The 15,531-nt window shown below is 40.9% G+C and overlaps 1 protein-coding gene across 1 annotated transcript in view; it reads left to right on the forward strand.

Moving 5' to 3' along the window:
• LOC100378746 (dynein axonemal heavy chain 8-like) overlaps positions 1-15,531 on the forward strand; it is a 187,351-nt gene that overhangs the window by 26,327 nt on the left and 145,493 nt on the right. The window contains exons 13-16 of the mRNA XM_085499020.1: positions 3,114-3,190; positions 6,452-6,545; positions 7,998-8,139; positions 8,436-8,564. Coding sequence (XP_085355146.1) covers positions 3,114-3,190; positions 6,452-6,545; positions 7,998-8,139; positions 8,436-8,564 — 442 coding nt within the window. The remainder of the gene's footprint in view (positions 1-3,113; positions 3,191-6,451; positions 6,546-7,997; positions 8,140-8,435; positions 8,565-15,531) is intronic.

Here is a 15,531-nt window from a genome sequence, read left to right on the forward strand (position 1 = left end):
CGCCTGTCATCTTGATACAAAGTTCCAAAACAAGTGCATACATTTCCAACATATGATTGGATGGTTGTGGTGGCGTCGGTCTGGTAAAATTTGACAACCAATTCTCAAAATTAAGTCACGATCAGTGATCTGAGCTCGATCTATACGTACTTTAAAAGTATTCTCACAAACATATTTTCGAATGAAAACGAGCCACATGCCCTGTAAAAAATCGAATAGCGCTTGACATGCAGAAATAATTTATTGGGCTTCAGAAAAAAAACGTGTCCATTTAGTGTGGCCGTAAATATTTGGTGACCAGCCGATGAACAATTTGAAAATCATGATTCACACGGAAGTCCTTCGATACTGAAAATCATCGACCCCAGTCTGGTTTACCTTATTTCCCAACTTGCAAAACTGATTTGTATCCTAGCCCTGTTTTTTTTTCTTTCTTTTTTTGAATTGAGGTAAAATCCCATCCATTTGTCAAAATATACCGATGTTTGTCAGTGAATAATTGCGAAGCCTGTCACAGCACAAGAAAAACTTTGTGAATCGACGATGGAGATAGGATGGTACGACGACCCTCAATTTGCGTTAAATATGTTTTGTTACAACATCATTGATTGGCTGAGAGTCACCTGATCGGAGCACGACCTGGGTCACAGAACCATATTTGTCCTTATTATCAACAGGACTTTGCGAGAAAACCACACCCACATTTTCAACCGTTTTAGCGCGGAAGTTGCCAACAAATGTCGAAAACTCATGAATTTTATGAATTTGAATAAAATAAAGCTAGCGATTCGTAAGACTGGTTAATAATATATCCCCCCATGCTCTTCGATTTTTTTATTTCAAGGTGAAAAATGGATACTAGTAGTTGAAGTTCCATCGATTTCAAGGCGACTATTTAACCGCGACAACTCTACGCTCTGTTGTAGTTTCGCGAGGTAAAACGAAAAAATACAATAAATAGTACTTGTTTAATTATTTGGTTTTACAGCCCGCAAATTACGGGACATGATCCCCATGAATTGCGATAAATAAATGCTGATTGTGTTGAATGACGGACGTCGGGACCATTTGGAGAAACAAATTACGGTCGGTAGACATTTCAAACAAATGAAATTATTAACGAAAGACGAGATTTTTCTAGGTTTTTACGATCATACGGTCATACCAAGTATATACAAAATTGACAAATACACAAAGAGGTGTAATAGTAGGTCATTTTTATTTTAGCCTTAGAAATATTTTCTTTCACTCAGTCCACGTCCATGCGTAGGAATTCTACATTGTATTTAGCTTCATGGTCCTTCTGCTTGGGGGGGAACAACAATAATTATACAAATCGTAAACTCAACACAATCAGGAAAAGAAACCCAGACAACCATGTTGTACTTCTGTTGAATACATTTTGTAGCAGTGCGTCACGTCGGAATATTGTCTAAAATAAAATATTCAATCCCAGCCAAATCTAGGTCAAAGGGTCAGATTGCGTGCATATAATTATAGATAGTTAAAAAGTATTTGAACTTTTGACGGTTGTTCAACATCTATGCACGGTTACTAAACTAGTAACCGCGATCTATGAAAACCAGAAAATTTTTAGTAGTCCGAATTTTTGCACGGTCAAAAATAAAACGGAAATTGACCGGTCAAAAGCGGAAGCGGTCAAGAGGTTTGGGGGAAATGAGTACAGTACTTCTTTGTTTGATGAAGCGATGCTGATGCCACATTGTTGCCATAATGAGGCCACAATGAAGCGAAGCGATAATCGCCTAACTTTTTAATGTCGCAACATTGAAGCGATGCTGAAGCCATAACAATGCCATAACGATGCGATGCTGAAGCGAAGCTGACGCTGAAGTGAAGCCAAAGCTTCCGCGAGAACTGTACTGTATCAACACGGTGAAAGTTATCATTCAGCAAGTCCCCGCGGCTGGAATGTCTCACTATATGGATATTGCGATGGGCTTGAAATAGGAAGTTTTTTTTATCCAACGACAGAATAATAGTTTTTATGACAGAAATGCAAAAGCAGTGATGAAAGATGGTAAAAAAGTTGGCAGGCTACGACGTGACATTGCAAAATAGCTGGCCCCAGTTATGGATTCGCAATCTGCTACCAAATATTTTATAAAGCCAAAATAACAGGATTTCAACCACTCTCTCAGTATGGGCTGCTACAAGATTGCAACATTGGTTTAATTGTTGATGACGCTACGGCTGACCAAGTGTGACACTTGCTTCGCGGTTCTCCTTATATGATTTGCTTGAATCATTTCTAAGCAAGCACAAACCAAACGACCAGCCCTTTTTAGGGCAACGACATACTTCAAAAAGAGAACTACCGCTTTAATATATATTTATATAGACTTGCTGACTGTTATGATTCTGAAAAAAAATTCTAGGAAAATAAATCAGCAGTGAACGTGCTGCCCTGAAGGCAGAAAGCGAAATACCTGTTTTGCTGTCACAGCTATTTCGCGTTCACCCCTAGTTTTACACAATTAATAATTATATTTAAGAATTGTTATAAGCATCACGACATGCTGCAAGAAAGTCAACTGTTAGTACAACCACAGTCAAGGAATAGAAAATAGTTTTTTGTTATTTTTTATGTAGAAAAAGACCCCCTTGGCGTGTGCCCAGATATGACCTCAACTTCTTTATTGTGTCAAAAGTGGGGGATGGGCCTTTGCCTGTGCATGGGCTCTTACCCATATAAGTATGATAATATTAAACTCAATAAAGCTTCTGAACTGAAATATTTGTATCCAAAGTGGGCACTATAATGTCAGATGATAGAACACTAAAATTTATATGGCTATCTTTCCACGTATTTGCTCAACGCATGGAAATGACAGGCTTGATTTCAGCAAGGGTACCCAATAGACCCCGACAAAATCTCTCCAGTAGATAGGATTAGTGGCTAGCAAACCTGTAAGTGTCTGGTTGAGACAATTACAAATCACTGGTAGTAGTTAGCTAGTAGTGGCATAAACTATATATGTATGCATCCATGTTATTATAAGACCTATTGGAAAAGATGCTTATACATTGGCAAACATGACAAAAAAGGTATATTGATAATGTTCTTTAATATAATTGTTTTCATTTTGCAGTATCATCTTCAGGTGTTCTTGGATAACTGTTTTGACAAAATCACATCTTCAATCCAAGCTCTAGGTCTCCTCAAGCGGTAAGCATGTCTATAAATTTGTATGCGCATGTACATTTCTGTTAAACGCCCTTCAAAATTTACAAAAATTAGATACATTCAAACTACCGTAAAAACTCTAAAATTTCGACCCCCTCTGAAAATTCGGCCTTCTGGTTATTTTTCGGCTTTCGGTATCTTATTTATCTCCAAATTTTCGACTCCACTGAACATTGACGACTTATTCTTATTCCAAAATTGCGACCAGTTTTGGTTTTCCCCCAAATGAAAAAAAATCGATGTGAGCGTCCAAACGGAACTTTCCCCAAGTTTCTGATTGACTGACAGATTTTTATTTTATTGGTAACGAAAGTATATTCTAAACGAAGTTTCAAATAAAAACGAACACAACACACATCTTCTACGTAGAAGCAAATGATCATGGTTGCGAAATCCGGTCATGCTGCGTTTCACAATTGTTGATTATTACTCAGTAGTGATTATAATAATGTACACAAAATAAATTTGTTGAATTGTTATGAAATACAAATAAAAGTCAACTTAGTTTCATCGTAAGCGAATGATTCCGGTCTCGTATAAACGTTTGATGCTGTAGGATATCCGCCATGTTCTCTTAGGTCAAATAGGTCAAATCGCTAATTAACCAATCGAAAAGCTTGATGGTGCCAACGTGTTCAAATTACCATAGCTTATTTAAATATGTTAATGTTCTTGAACGTAATGCGGAAGAGATCGATGTTGTAGTACGATTATTTTGGCTTGGATTTTGATGGGAAAACGGCATGATTTTTTTTAAATCAAAAAATTAGTTGTTTTTAAAAAATAAACTGAGCATTTAAAGAATAATTTAACATTGTTTACAGTGATAACAGCTCATTGTCGAAACAAAGCTTACCCATTCACGCTAGTCACGATAAAAATCATACTCTTGAATAGACGTCAATGACAACGGAAAAACTTAGACTCTATTTTAGCCGTCAGGAATGATTGAAATGTTTGAAAAATTACACCAAAATACACCTTAAAAGTCCCATTTTATTTTTTTAAACCCCATTTTATTTTTTAATCCAAGGGTGGATTTATGGCAGAATCTGGTCCTTCAAATAAGTGACACGTGAGCTTTGATCCTAACCGAATACATTGCACTAGGTCGGGGAGATAGTTTGCTAAACTTCCATGTATCTTTTGTCCAATGGGTACCTATACTTCGAATAGTTTTCCTAGGTGGTGCGAGACAGCTTTGTCTTTTGACCTATTAGTTTTGTGCTGACCTCTTCTCTGCGTCTTGATGATTTGTTTTCCTTGTCATAATACTCACTGATTGATGACTTTGTTTTGCTTTTACCGTAAAACATGGTGAAGTTTACGTCAATTTGATGGACATTCCATTTTTTAAAAACTAACGAAGCACACTGTCTATCATCCCCATTTTTTTCATTTGCTGATTTCTACTCTGAAAATTTGACTGCCCGAAAATGCACCTTAATTTTGACTCTAAAAACACGTCAGATTTCCAACACAAATTATTTAAAACCCATCGAAATTTTGGAGTTTTTACGGTAAGTTACAGCTAATACTAGCAATATTCGAAAAGTTGATTTAGCAGAGTACTTGTTGTAGAAGTGTTTTTACTGCAGTCCCACTCATAAAAGCATGGCTTTGTTAGTCCCCGTTCGGACGCAGTCCGAAAACGGGGACTTATGTTTTGCCCTGTGTGCGTCCGTGCGTCCGTGATCACCTGTATCTCGAACATGCATGGACCGATTAAGTTCAAACTTCACTCATACATCACACATTATATGGGACATATGCACATGCATTTTTTTCATGATCCGATTAACGATAGCCGAATAGCGGCCATTTTAAGGCCGAAAATGCATCAAAATCACACATTTTCACCATTCCGGACCCGGATCTCAGTTATGCATGGACGGATTTTGTTCAAATTTGGTACATACATTAAACATAATAGGACCTTGATGCATGTCATTTTTTTTTTTGGATCGGGTTCGAAATGGCCGACTGGCGGCCATTTTGTTTTAAAGAATTCAGATCTGGATCCGTATCTGAGACATGCTTGGATTGATCGAGTTCAAACTTCACACACACAAGGTACATCATGTCACAAATATGTATGTGCATTTGTTTCATGATCTCATTAACGATAGCCAAATGGCGGCCGCTTTAAGGCCGAAAATGCATTGAAATCGCACATTTTCCCTATTCCGGACCCGGATCTCAGTTATGCATGGACGGATTTCATTCAAATTTGGCACATACATTAAACATAATAGGACCTTGATGCACGTCATTTTTTTTCCGGATCAAGTTCGAAATAGCCGACTGGCGGCCATTTTGTTTTAAAGAATTCAGTTCTGGATCCGTATCCGAGACATGTCTGGATTGATCAAGTTCAAACTTCACACACACAAGGTACATCATGTCACAAATACGTATGTGCATTTGTTTCATGATCTCATTAACGATAGCCAAATGGGGGCTGCTTTAAGGCCAAAAATGCATTGAAATCGCACATTTTCACCATTCCGGACCCGTATCTCAGTTATGCATGGATGGATTTTGTTCAAATTTGGTACATACATTAAACATAATAGGACCTTGATGCACGTCTTTTTTTTTTTCGGATCAAGTTCGAAATGGCCGACTGGCGGCCATTTTGTTAAAGAATTCAGTTCTGGATCCGTATCCAAAACATGTCTGGATTGATCAAGTTCAAACTTCACACACACATGGTACATCATGTCACAAATAGATATGTGCATTTGTTTCATGATCTGCTTAACAATAGCGGAATGATGGCCATTTTAAGGCCGAAAATGCATCAAAATCACGTATTTTCACAATTCCAGAACCGAATCTCAGTCATGCATGGATGGATTTTGTTCAGATTTAGCACAATGTGTTGTACATATGCAGGTGCATTTCGGTCATAATCTGCTTTGAATGTATATGTCACTCAAATATGAACGGAACGGGGACGTGTCATTGACAATGACTTGTTTTTTTGATATTACACTATGTAAAATAATTGAAATAGAAGCAGCATCAAAATAATAGGAATTACATCTATATGTGCCTATATGATTTTGCACTTGAATTTCCTAGTGCGAAACATATTAAGTGCACATTTCTGTACCTTGGAATGTAGTTATCACAATTGAAACTATTGAATCTAGTGCTGCATTCCTACATTAATTTAACATGGCAAGGTGTGGTACAACTCTGTACTACTAAACAAATATGTCTCATCACTTTTTATAGATTTGAACGACTTGCTATTCCTAGTCTAAATATCCATGAGAAGTATGCATTGATATTACATTTTTTTGGAGGTGAATTGGAAACCATCAGAAAGGTAAGAAAGAGGAAATGAAAACTTGATGTAATACATGCAGTTGAGTTAAAAGTTGAATCTAATGTGTATCAGAGCTAGGACCTCACTTAACATGAGTCAGAAAAGTAGGCTTTGAAGACTGGCTTATAAAGGATTTAAAAAATGGGGAGAGAGATTTTCTATCACTCTAAATAAATATTTGTCCTGTGTGTTTGGTATTTAGGCAATGGTCGGGCACATAAAATGTGTATCATATTGTCGGGCAAATTCCATAACATCATTTCCTATTTTTGATTTCACATATTGAGGTTATAGTTGCAAATACATGACTGGCGATTTCATAAAATATTTTCCAAAAGAAAAAATGCATAAAAATCATATATACATTTGAAAATAGTGGGTGGTCGAGGGAATCCCCAGAAATTGGAGTGAATTAGTGTAATTCCTAATTTCCGAGTTGTTAGTTTTCCTTGGAACCCCGCTAGAGAGCGCATAAAAAAAATACCCGGATCCAAGGATAACGAGCCTGAGTGGGGTTGTTTTTATTGACGACCTGTATTATTACATGCTTATATAGGAAATGAATTTGAAAAGCAAAAATGTTCCAGAACTCTGAAAATTCCTTCAGAATTGTGGTATTACTTGCAGCAATGTTTGTAAAGCTAAACTTATTGAACTTGTTGAGTTGGCAAACAAGTTAAATGTTCGCCCTTTGGAGCCAGACGATCGCGAAGAGTCAAACAAACCTCGTCGTACTGTAAAACATGGTGAGTCGACGATAACCTTGGAAGATCATATAACGTGAAAACCGGCAAGAAAACTTCGGGAAGCTGACGGATTCTTCAATTTTCAAATATGTATAACTGTGGTTGAAAGATGACTGTCTCCAGTTATTTCACTCAAAAAGTACTGGCACAGGATGGTTTTCTGTTGGCCCTTTTCCACCTGGAAAATGCCATGAACAAACCCGAGAATATTTATTTGGCGTCCACTCAGGTTACCGAAAAGGCATTCGAATCTACTGGCGTTGAAGAGTTCATTTCATGGAAATGTATAAAAAGTTATGTCTTTCATCTTGGAATATTTCGCTGTTTTTTTTCCTTTTTAATCGCGTTCACAGCCTGGAGCATTACAATACCAGTTAACCATTTTGACATCCAATTCTTGCAAAACGATTAATATAAAAAATAAGACTTCGTCAGTGACAGTACTGTAACTCTATTGCTTACAGCAGACGCCGCTCAAGTTTCAACCCCACCAAGATTGTTGAATGAGCTGTCATCTGGGTACCGAAAAATAGTAACTCGGAAATTAGGAATTGAGTGTTCCGAGACTTGTAGAGTTATAACTCAATGAATGATGACCCTCAATCTATATTATAGCTGGTTTAATCATAACTCTAGCTGTGGAAAAATGCCGCCTCTAAAAAGTGAATTGGGTGAGAGTCTTAGAAATGCATCTTTATCTTTATAGTTGTATCAGAAAAATAAGGATGACCCTCCAGTGCCCAGAGATATGCCTCCTGTTGCTGGTAAAATATCTTGGGCTAGACAGTTGTTTAGGAGAATACAAGAACCAATGGAAACACTTATGGTTAGTTATTTTTTTGTAAACAGTTTTCTATTTGAATTCTTTTGTAACACTAAATTTATTTTAGTTGTAAACCATTTCATTCCAGAATATTTCGCAAATTTGATGTTATTTGATAGTAATTACAGTATTTCTTGTGGAATGAACTATTCACTGCTGCAAAGTTTTAGCAGTTTTTCCTGACTTGTATATTTCATGAAATACATTGTAAACCACTATCTCCTAACCAGTTTATCCAAAGTTATCAGTTTATTGACAACATGTAATCATCAAAGTTGATCTCAGTGAAATAAATTCAATACTTTTAACTGTAGAATCAAGGGTCTGTGTTGAGTTTGCCAGATGCCAGAAGAATTATTCGCAATTATAATAAAATGGCAGCAGTGTTGATGCAATTTGAGATGCTGTATCATAGAGCATGGATCAAACAAGTGGATCTGGTCAAAGCAGGTAATTACTATTCATAATCCCAGTATAGGCAAATTACTGGACATCATATTGAACTTGATCTAAATTAAAGTGCTTTAGTCATTGTGCAGTGTCATGTTTGATGTGGGTCCTATGTGATGTTCACAACATGTGTAAGATACATTGTTTTTTTAACACAAAGTTTTAAACCCACACTCTCATCTCAAAATATTGTACAGTTATGAATGACTTCTGTTTTTTGATAGCAACTGAAAACTAGCTGGTGTTGCACACCAGGAATATTATATTCTTTAAGTCTTTTCTTTAAAACGTTTAGAATAGATTTATGTTTGTTTTTTATTATTAGAGGACGCTTACGTGTGTAATCTTTCCATATTTGGAATTGGCATTTCCTAATATGGTAGGATGAAAATATCAAGTGCAATACCGCAAAATTAGGGCATGCTGTAACTTATGGCGTTACGGTGACAGATGTATAATAATTTATTTTACTGTGAGCTTACCATGGTCTCACTTAAATTTGCTCGGCAAAGTAGATGTATAGTGGGTAACATGGGGACTCTCTGACAGTCAGCTACATTGTGTGATCTATTGTGTACTGTACTCGACCGCGTTAGTGACCATGCCCGGTCAAGCGCCCACCCCCAACTTTTGCACAATTTTTATATTCGGGGTCACATTCGGCGAAGCACCCATCCTTCAAAATGCCACTAATTTAATACTTGGTACATGTAATTTGATCTCTGCTTAACAAATACTGGTAATTATTTGATACATTGTGGATATTGACTGCCGTGAATATGTTGTGAATGCGTAGATCACAATGACCTGACAATAAAAGTAAAGTGCGGTAAATATTTCATGCCAAATTCAGTTTATCTTTCAAAAATTGCTAGTTACCATTTTTTTAAAAAAAACATCTTGTTTATTCGCCGAAATCAATTCCAACAGATAGTACCTCCACACCGATAATTCACTTCCGCATTGCTTTACCAGAAAGTCTTCGAGAATTTTCAAAGATTTGCGTTGGTACAACACAGCATTCGGATTGGTTAATAACAGACTTAACCCATTAGGTCAAAGTACGTTGCAGGTCAAATCATGCAAATTCGTATGGCGGAAAGTGCCTTTCATCAAGAGTTTGTGTACGATCCAACACATTCTTCAGTGGAAACTTCGACTGTGTTCCAACAGACTCTAATATTTTTAATCTCGTACATTCGGGTGGAACATAATAAATATTTTCTGTTTCTTCATTGTAAAAGTTAATGAAGACGCAACTAATTTCGTAATTTTATTTTCTTTCAAAGACGTAATTTTCTCCTCAGTCTGTCACATGGTGAATTAAAATTGTCATTAGCACTTATTTCCGAGGGGGGTGCTTAGGTAAGCACCCATCCCTAAAAAAATCCTGATTTTCTGAGTTGAGAACCCTGGGCTTCAACGCAGTCGAGTTGGTAATTTATCAACATTAAAAACAATCAACAAACATGTAATCTTGTCATATTTGTTGATGTTGAAACGTTATATATTTTGCAGGGTAAGTAAAATAAGCATACACAAACATAAAGTGAAAATGTAACATGGAAACTAATTATCTTTATTTTAAATTATATTTGTTCTACCACTACAAATGAATACAATAAAGTTTACAAATGTATGTATAAGATATGTACAATATTACCATGAAAAAAAACTCCAGTCTGTGGTTGAAACGTCTTTTTTGAAGAAAGCACAACTAAAATATCCAGGGTGGGAAGGTCCAGCATACACAACTGTTTGCTATGCTAAGCTATCCAGGGTGGGAAGGTCCAGCATACACAACTGTTTGCTATGCTAAGCTATCCAGGGTGGGAAGGTCCAGCATACACAACTGTTTTCCATGCTAAGCTATCCAGGGTGGGAAGGTCCAGCATACACAACTGTTTGCTATGCTAAGCTATCCAGGGTGGGAAGGTCCAGCATACACAACTGTTTGCTATGCTAAGCTATCCAGGGTGGGAAGGTCCAGCATACACAACTGTTTGCCATGCTAAGCTATCCAGGGTGGGAAGGTCCAGCATACACAACTGTTTGCTATGCTAAGCTATCCAGGGTGGGAAGGTCCAGCATACACAACTGTTTTCCATGCTAAGCTATCCAGGGTGGGAAGGTCCAGCATACACAACTGTTTGCTATGCTAAGTAAGCTATCCAGGGTGGGAAGGTCCAGCATACACAACTGTTTGCTATGCTAAGCTATCCAGGGTGGGAAGGTCCAGCATACACAACTGTTTGCTATGCTAAGCTATCCAGGGTGGGAAGGTCCAGCATACACAACTTTTTGCTATGCTAAGCTATCCAGGGTGGGAAGGTCCAGCATACACAACTGTTTGCTATGCTAAGCTATCCAGGGTGGGAAGGTCCAGCATACACAACTGTTTGCTATGCTAAGCTATCCAGGGTGGGAAGGTCCAGCATACACAACTGTTTGCCATGCTAAGCTATCCAGGGTGGGAAGGTCCAGCATACACAACTGTTTGCTATGCTAAGCTATCCAGGGTGGGAAGGTCCAGCATACACAACTGTTTGCTATGCTAAGTTATCCAGGGTGGGAAGGTCCAGCATACACAACTGTTTGCCATGCTAAGCTATCCAGGGTGGGAAGGTCCAGCATACACAACTGTTTGCTATGCTAAGCTATCCAGGGTGGGAAGGTCCAGCATACACAACTGTTTGCTATGCTAAGCTATCCAGGGTGGGAAGGTCCAGCATACACAACTGTTTGCTATGCTAAGCTATCCAGGGTGGGAAGGTCCAGCATACACAACTGTTTGCCATGCTAAGCTATCCAGGGTGGGAAGGTCCAGCATACACAACTGTTTGCTATGCTAAGCTATCCAGGGCGGGAAGGTCCAGCATACACAACTGTTTGCCATGCTAAGCTATCCAGGGTGGGAAGGTCCAGCATACACAACTGTTTGCTATGCTAAGCTATCCAGGGCGGGAAGGTCCAGCATACACAACTGTTTGCTATGCTAAGCTATCGAGGGTGGGATGGTCCAGCATACACAACTGTTTTCCATGCTAAGCTATCCAGGGTGGGAAGGTCCAGCATACACAACTGTTTGCTATGCTAAGCTATCCAGGGTGGGAAGGTCCAGCATGCACAACTGTTTGCCATGCTAAGCTATCCAGGGTGGGAAGGTCCAGCATACACAACTGTTTGCTATGCTAAGCTATCCAGGGTGGGAAGGTCCAGCATACACAACTGTTTGCTATGCTAAGCTATCCAGGGTGGGAAGGTCCAGCATACACAACTGTTTGCTATGCTAAGCTATCCAGGGTGGGAAGGTCCAGCATACACAACTGTTTGCTATGCTAAGCTATCCAGGGTGGGAAGGTCCAGCATACACAACTGTTTGCTATGCTAAGCTATCCAGGGTGGCAAGGTCCAGCATACACAACTGTTTGCCATGCTAAGCTATCCAGGGTGGGAAGGTCCAGCATACACAACTGTTTGCTATGCTAAGCTATCCAGGGCGGGAAGGTCCAGCATACACAACTGTTTGCTATGCTAAGCTATCCAGGGTGGGAAGGTCCAGCATACACAACTGTTTGCTATGCTAAGCTATCCAGGGTGGGAAGGTCCAGCATACACAACTGTTTGCTATGCTAAGCTATCCAGGGTGGGAAGGTCCAGCATACACAACTGTTTGCTATGCTAAGCTATCCAGGGTGGGAAGGTCCAGCATACACAACTGTTTGCTATGCTAAGCTATCCAGGGTGGGAAGGTCCAGCATACACAACTGTTTGCCATGCTAAGCTATCCAGGGTGGGAAGGTCCAGCATACACAACTGTTTGCTATGCTAAGCTATCCAGGGCGGGAAGGTCCAGCATACACAACTGTTTGCCATGCTAAGCTATCCAGGGTGGGAAGGTCCAGCATACACAACTGTTTGCTATGCTAAGCTATCCAGGGTGGGAAGGTCCAGCATACACAACTGTTTGCTATGCTAAGCTATCCAGGGCGGGAAGGTCCAGCATACACAACTGTTTGCTATGCTAAGCTATCCAGGGTGGGAAGGTCCAGCATACACAACTGTTTGCTATGCTAAGCTATCCAGGGTGGGAAGGTCCAGCATACACAACTGTTTGCCATGCTAAGCTATCCAGGGTGGGAAGGTCCAGCATACACAACTGTTTGCTATGCTAAGCTATCCAGGGTGGGAAGGTCCAGCATACACAACTGTTTGCTATGCTAAGCTATCCAGGGTGGGAAGGTCCAGCATACACAACTGTTTGCTATGCTAAGCTATCCAGGGTGGGAAGGCCCAGCATACACAACTGTTTGCTATGCTAAGCTATCCAGGGTGGGAAGGTCCAGCATACACAACTGTTTGCTATGCTAAGCTATCCAGGGTGGGAAGGTCCAGCATACACAACTGTTTGCCATGCTAAGCTATCCAGGGTGGGAAGGTCCAGCATACACAACTGTTTGCTATGCTAAGCTATCCAGGGCGGGAAGGTCCAGCATACACAACTGTTTGCCATGCTAAGCTATCCAGGGTGGGAAGGTCCAGCATACACAACTGTTTGCTATGCTAAGCTATCCAGGGTGGGAAGGTCCAGCATACACAACTGTTTGCTATGCTAAGCTATCCAGGGCGGGAAGGTCCAGCATACACAACTGTTTGCTATGCTAAGCTATCCAGGGTGGGAAGGTCCAGCATACACAACTGTTTGCTATGCTAAGCTATCCAGGGTGGGAAGGTCCAGCATACACAACTGTTTGCCATGCTAAGCTATCCAGGGTGGGAAGGTCCAGCATACACAACTGTTTGCTATGCTAAGCTATCCAGGGTGGGAAGGTCCAGCATACACAACTGTTTGCTATGCTAAGCTATCCAGGGTGGGAAGGTCCAGCATACACAACTGTTTGCTATGCTAAGCTATCCAGGGTGGGAAGGCCCAGCATACACAACTGTTTGCTATGCTAAGCTATCCAGGGTGGGAAGGTCCAGCATACACAACTGTTTGCTATGCTAAGCTATCCAGGGTGGGAAGGTCCAGCATACACAACTGTTTGCTATGCTAAGCTATCCAGGGTGGGAAGGTCCAGCATACACAACTGTTTGCCATGCTAAGCTATCCAGGGTGGGAAGGTCCAGCATACACAACTGTTTGCTATGCTAAGCTATCCAGGGTGGGAAGGTCCAGCATACACAACTGTTTGCTATGCTAAGCTATCCAGGGTGGGAAGGTCCAGCATACACAACTGTTTGCCATGCTAAGCTATCCAGGGTGGGAAGGTCCAGCATACACAATTGTTTGCTATGCTAAGCTATCCCGGGTGGGAAGGTCCAGCATACACAACTGTTTGCTATGCTAAGCTATCCAGGGTGGGAAGGTCCAGCATACACAACTGTTTGCTATGCTAAGCTATCCAGGGCGGGAAGGTCCAGCATACACAACTGTTTGCCATGCTAAGCTATCCAGGGTGGGAAGGTCCAGCATACACAACTGTTTGCTATGCTAAGCTATCCAGGGCGGGAAGGTCCAGCATACACAACTGTTTGCCATGCTAAGCTATCCAGGGTGGGAAGGTCCAGCATACACAACTGTTTGCTATGCTAAGCTATCCAGGGTGGGAAGGTCCAGCATACACAACTGTTTGCTATGCTAAGCTATCCAGGGCGGGAAGGTCCAGCATACACAACTGTTTGCTATGCTAAGCTATCCAGGGTGGGAAGGTCCAGCATACACAACTGTTTGCTATGCTAAGCTATCCAGGGTGGGAAGGTCCAGCATACACAACTGTTTGCCATGCTAAGCTATCCAGGGTGGGAAGGTCCAGCATACACAACTGTTTGCTATGCTAAGCTATCCAGGGTGGGAAGGTCCAGCATACACAACTGTTTGCTATGCTAAGCTATCCAGGGTGGGAAGATCCAGCATACACAACTGTTTGCTATGCTAAGCTATCCAGGGTGGGAAGGCCCAGCATACACAACTGTTTGCTATGCTAAGCTATCCAGGGTGGGAAGGTCCAGCATACACAACTGTTTGCTATGCTAAGCTATCCAGGGTGGGAAGGTCCAGCATACACAAGTGTTTGCTATGCTAAGCTATCCAGGGTGGGAAGGTCCAGCATACACAACTGTTTGCCATGCTAAGCTATCCAGGGTGGGAAGGTCCAGCATACACAACTGTTTGCTATGCTAAGCTATCCAGGGTGGGAAGGTCCAGCATACACAACTGTTTGCTATGCTAAGCTATCCAGGGTGGGAAGGTCCAGCATACACAACTGTTTGCCATGCTAAGCTATCCAGGGTGGGAAGGTCCAGCATACACAACTGTTTGCTATGCTAAGCTATCCCGGGTGGGAAGGTCCAGCATACACAACTGTTTGCTATGCTAAGCTATCCAGGGTGGGAAGGTCCAGCATACACAACTGTTTGCTATGCTAAGCTATCCAGGGCGGGAAGGTCCAGCATACACAACTGTTTGCTATGCTAAGCTATCCAGGGTGGGAAGGTCCAGCATACACAACTGTTTTCCATGCTAAGCTATCCAGGGTGGGAAGGTCCAGCATACACAACTGTTTGCTATGCTAAGCTATCCAGGGTGGGAAGGTCCAGCATACACAACTGTTTGCCATGCTAAGCTATCCGGGGTGGGAAGGTCCAGCATACACAACTGTTTGCTATGCTAAGCTATCCAGGGTGGGAAGGTCCAGCATACACAACTGTTTGCTATGCTAAGCTATCCAGGGTGGGAAGGTCCAGCATACACAACTGTTTGCTATGCTAAGCTATCCAGGGTGGGAAGGTCCAGCATACACAACTGTTTGCTATGCTAAGCTATCCAGGGTGGGAAGGTCCAGCATACACAACTGTTTGCTATGCTAAGCTATCCAGGGTGGGAAGGTCCAGCATACACAACTGTTTGCTATGCTAAGCTATCCAGGGTGGGAAGGTCCAGCATACACAACTGTTTGCTATGCTA

The sequence above is a fragment of the Saccoglossus kowalevskii genome, chromosome 5, assembly GCF_978046115.1.
Source record: "Saccoglossus kowalevskii chromosome 5, keSacKowa6.1, whole genome shotgun sequence".
NCBI lineage: Eukaryota > Metazoa > Hemichordata > Enteropneusta > Harrimaniidae > Saccoglossus > Saccoglossus kowalevskii.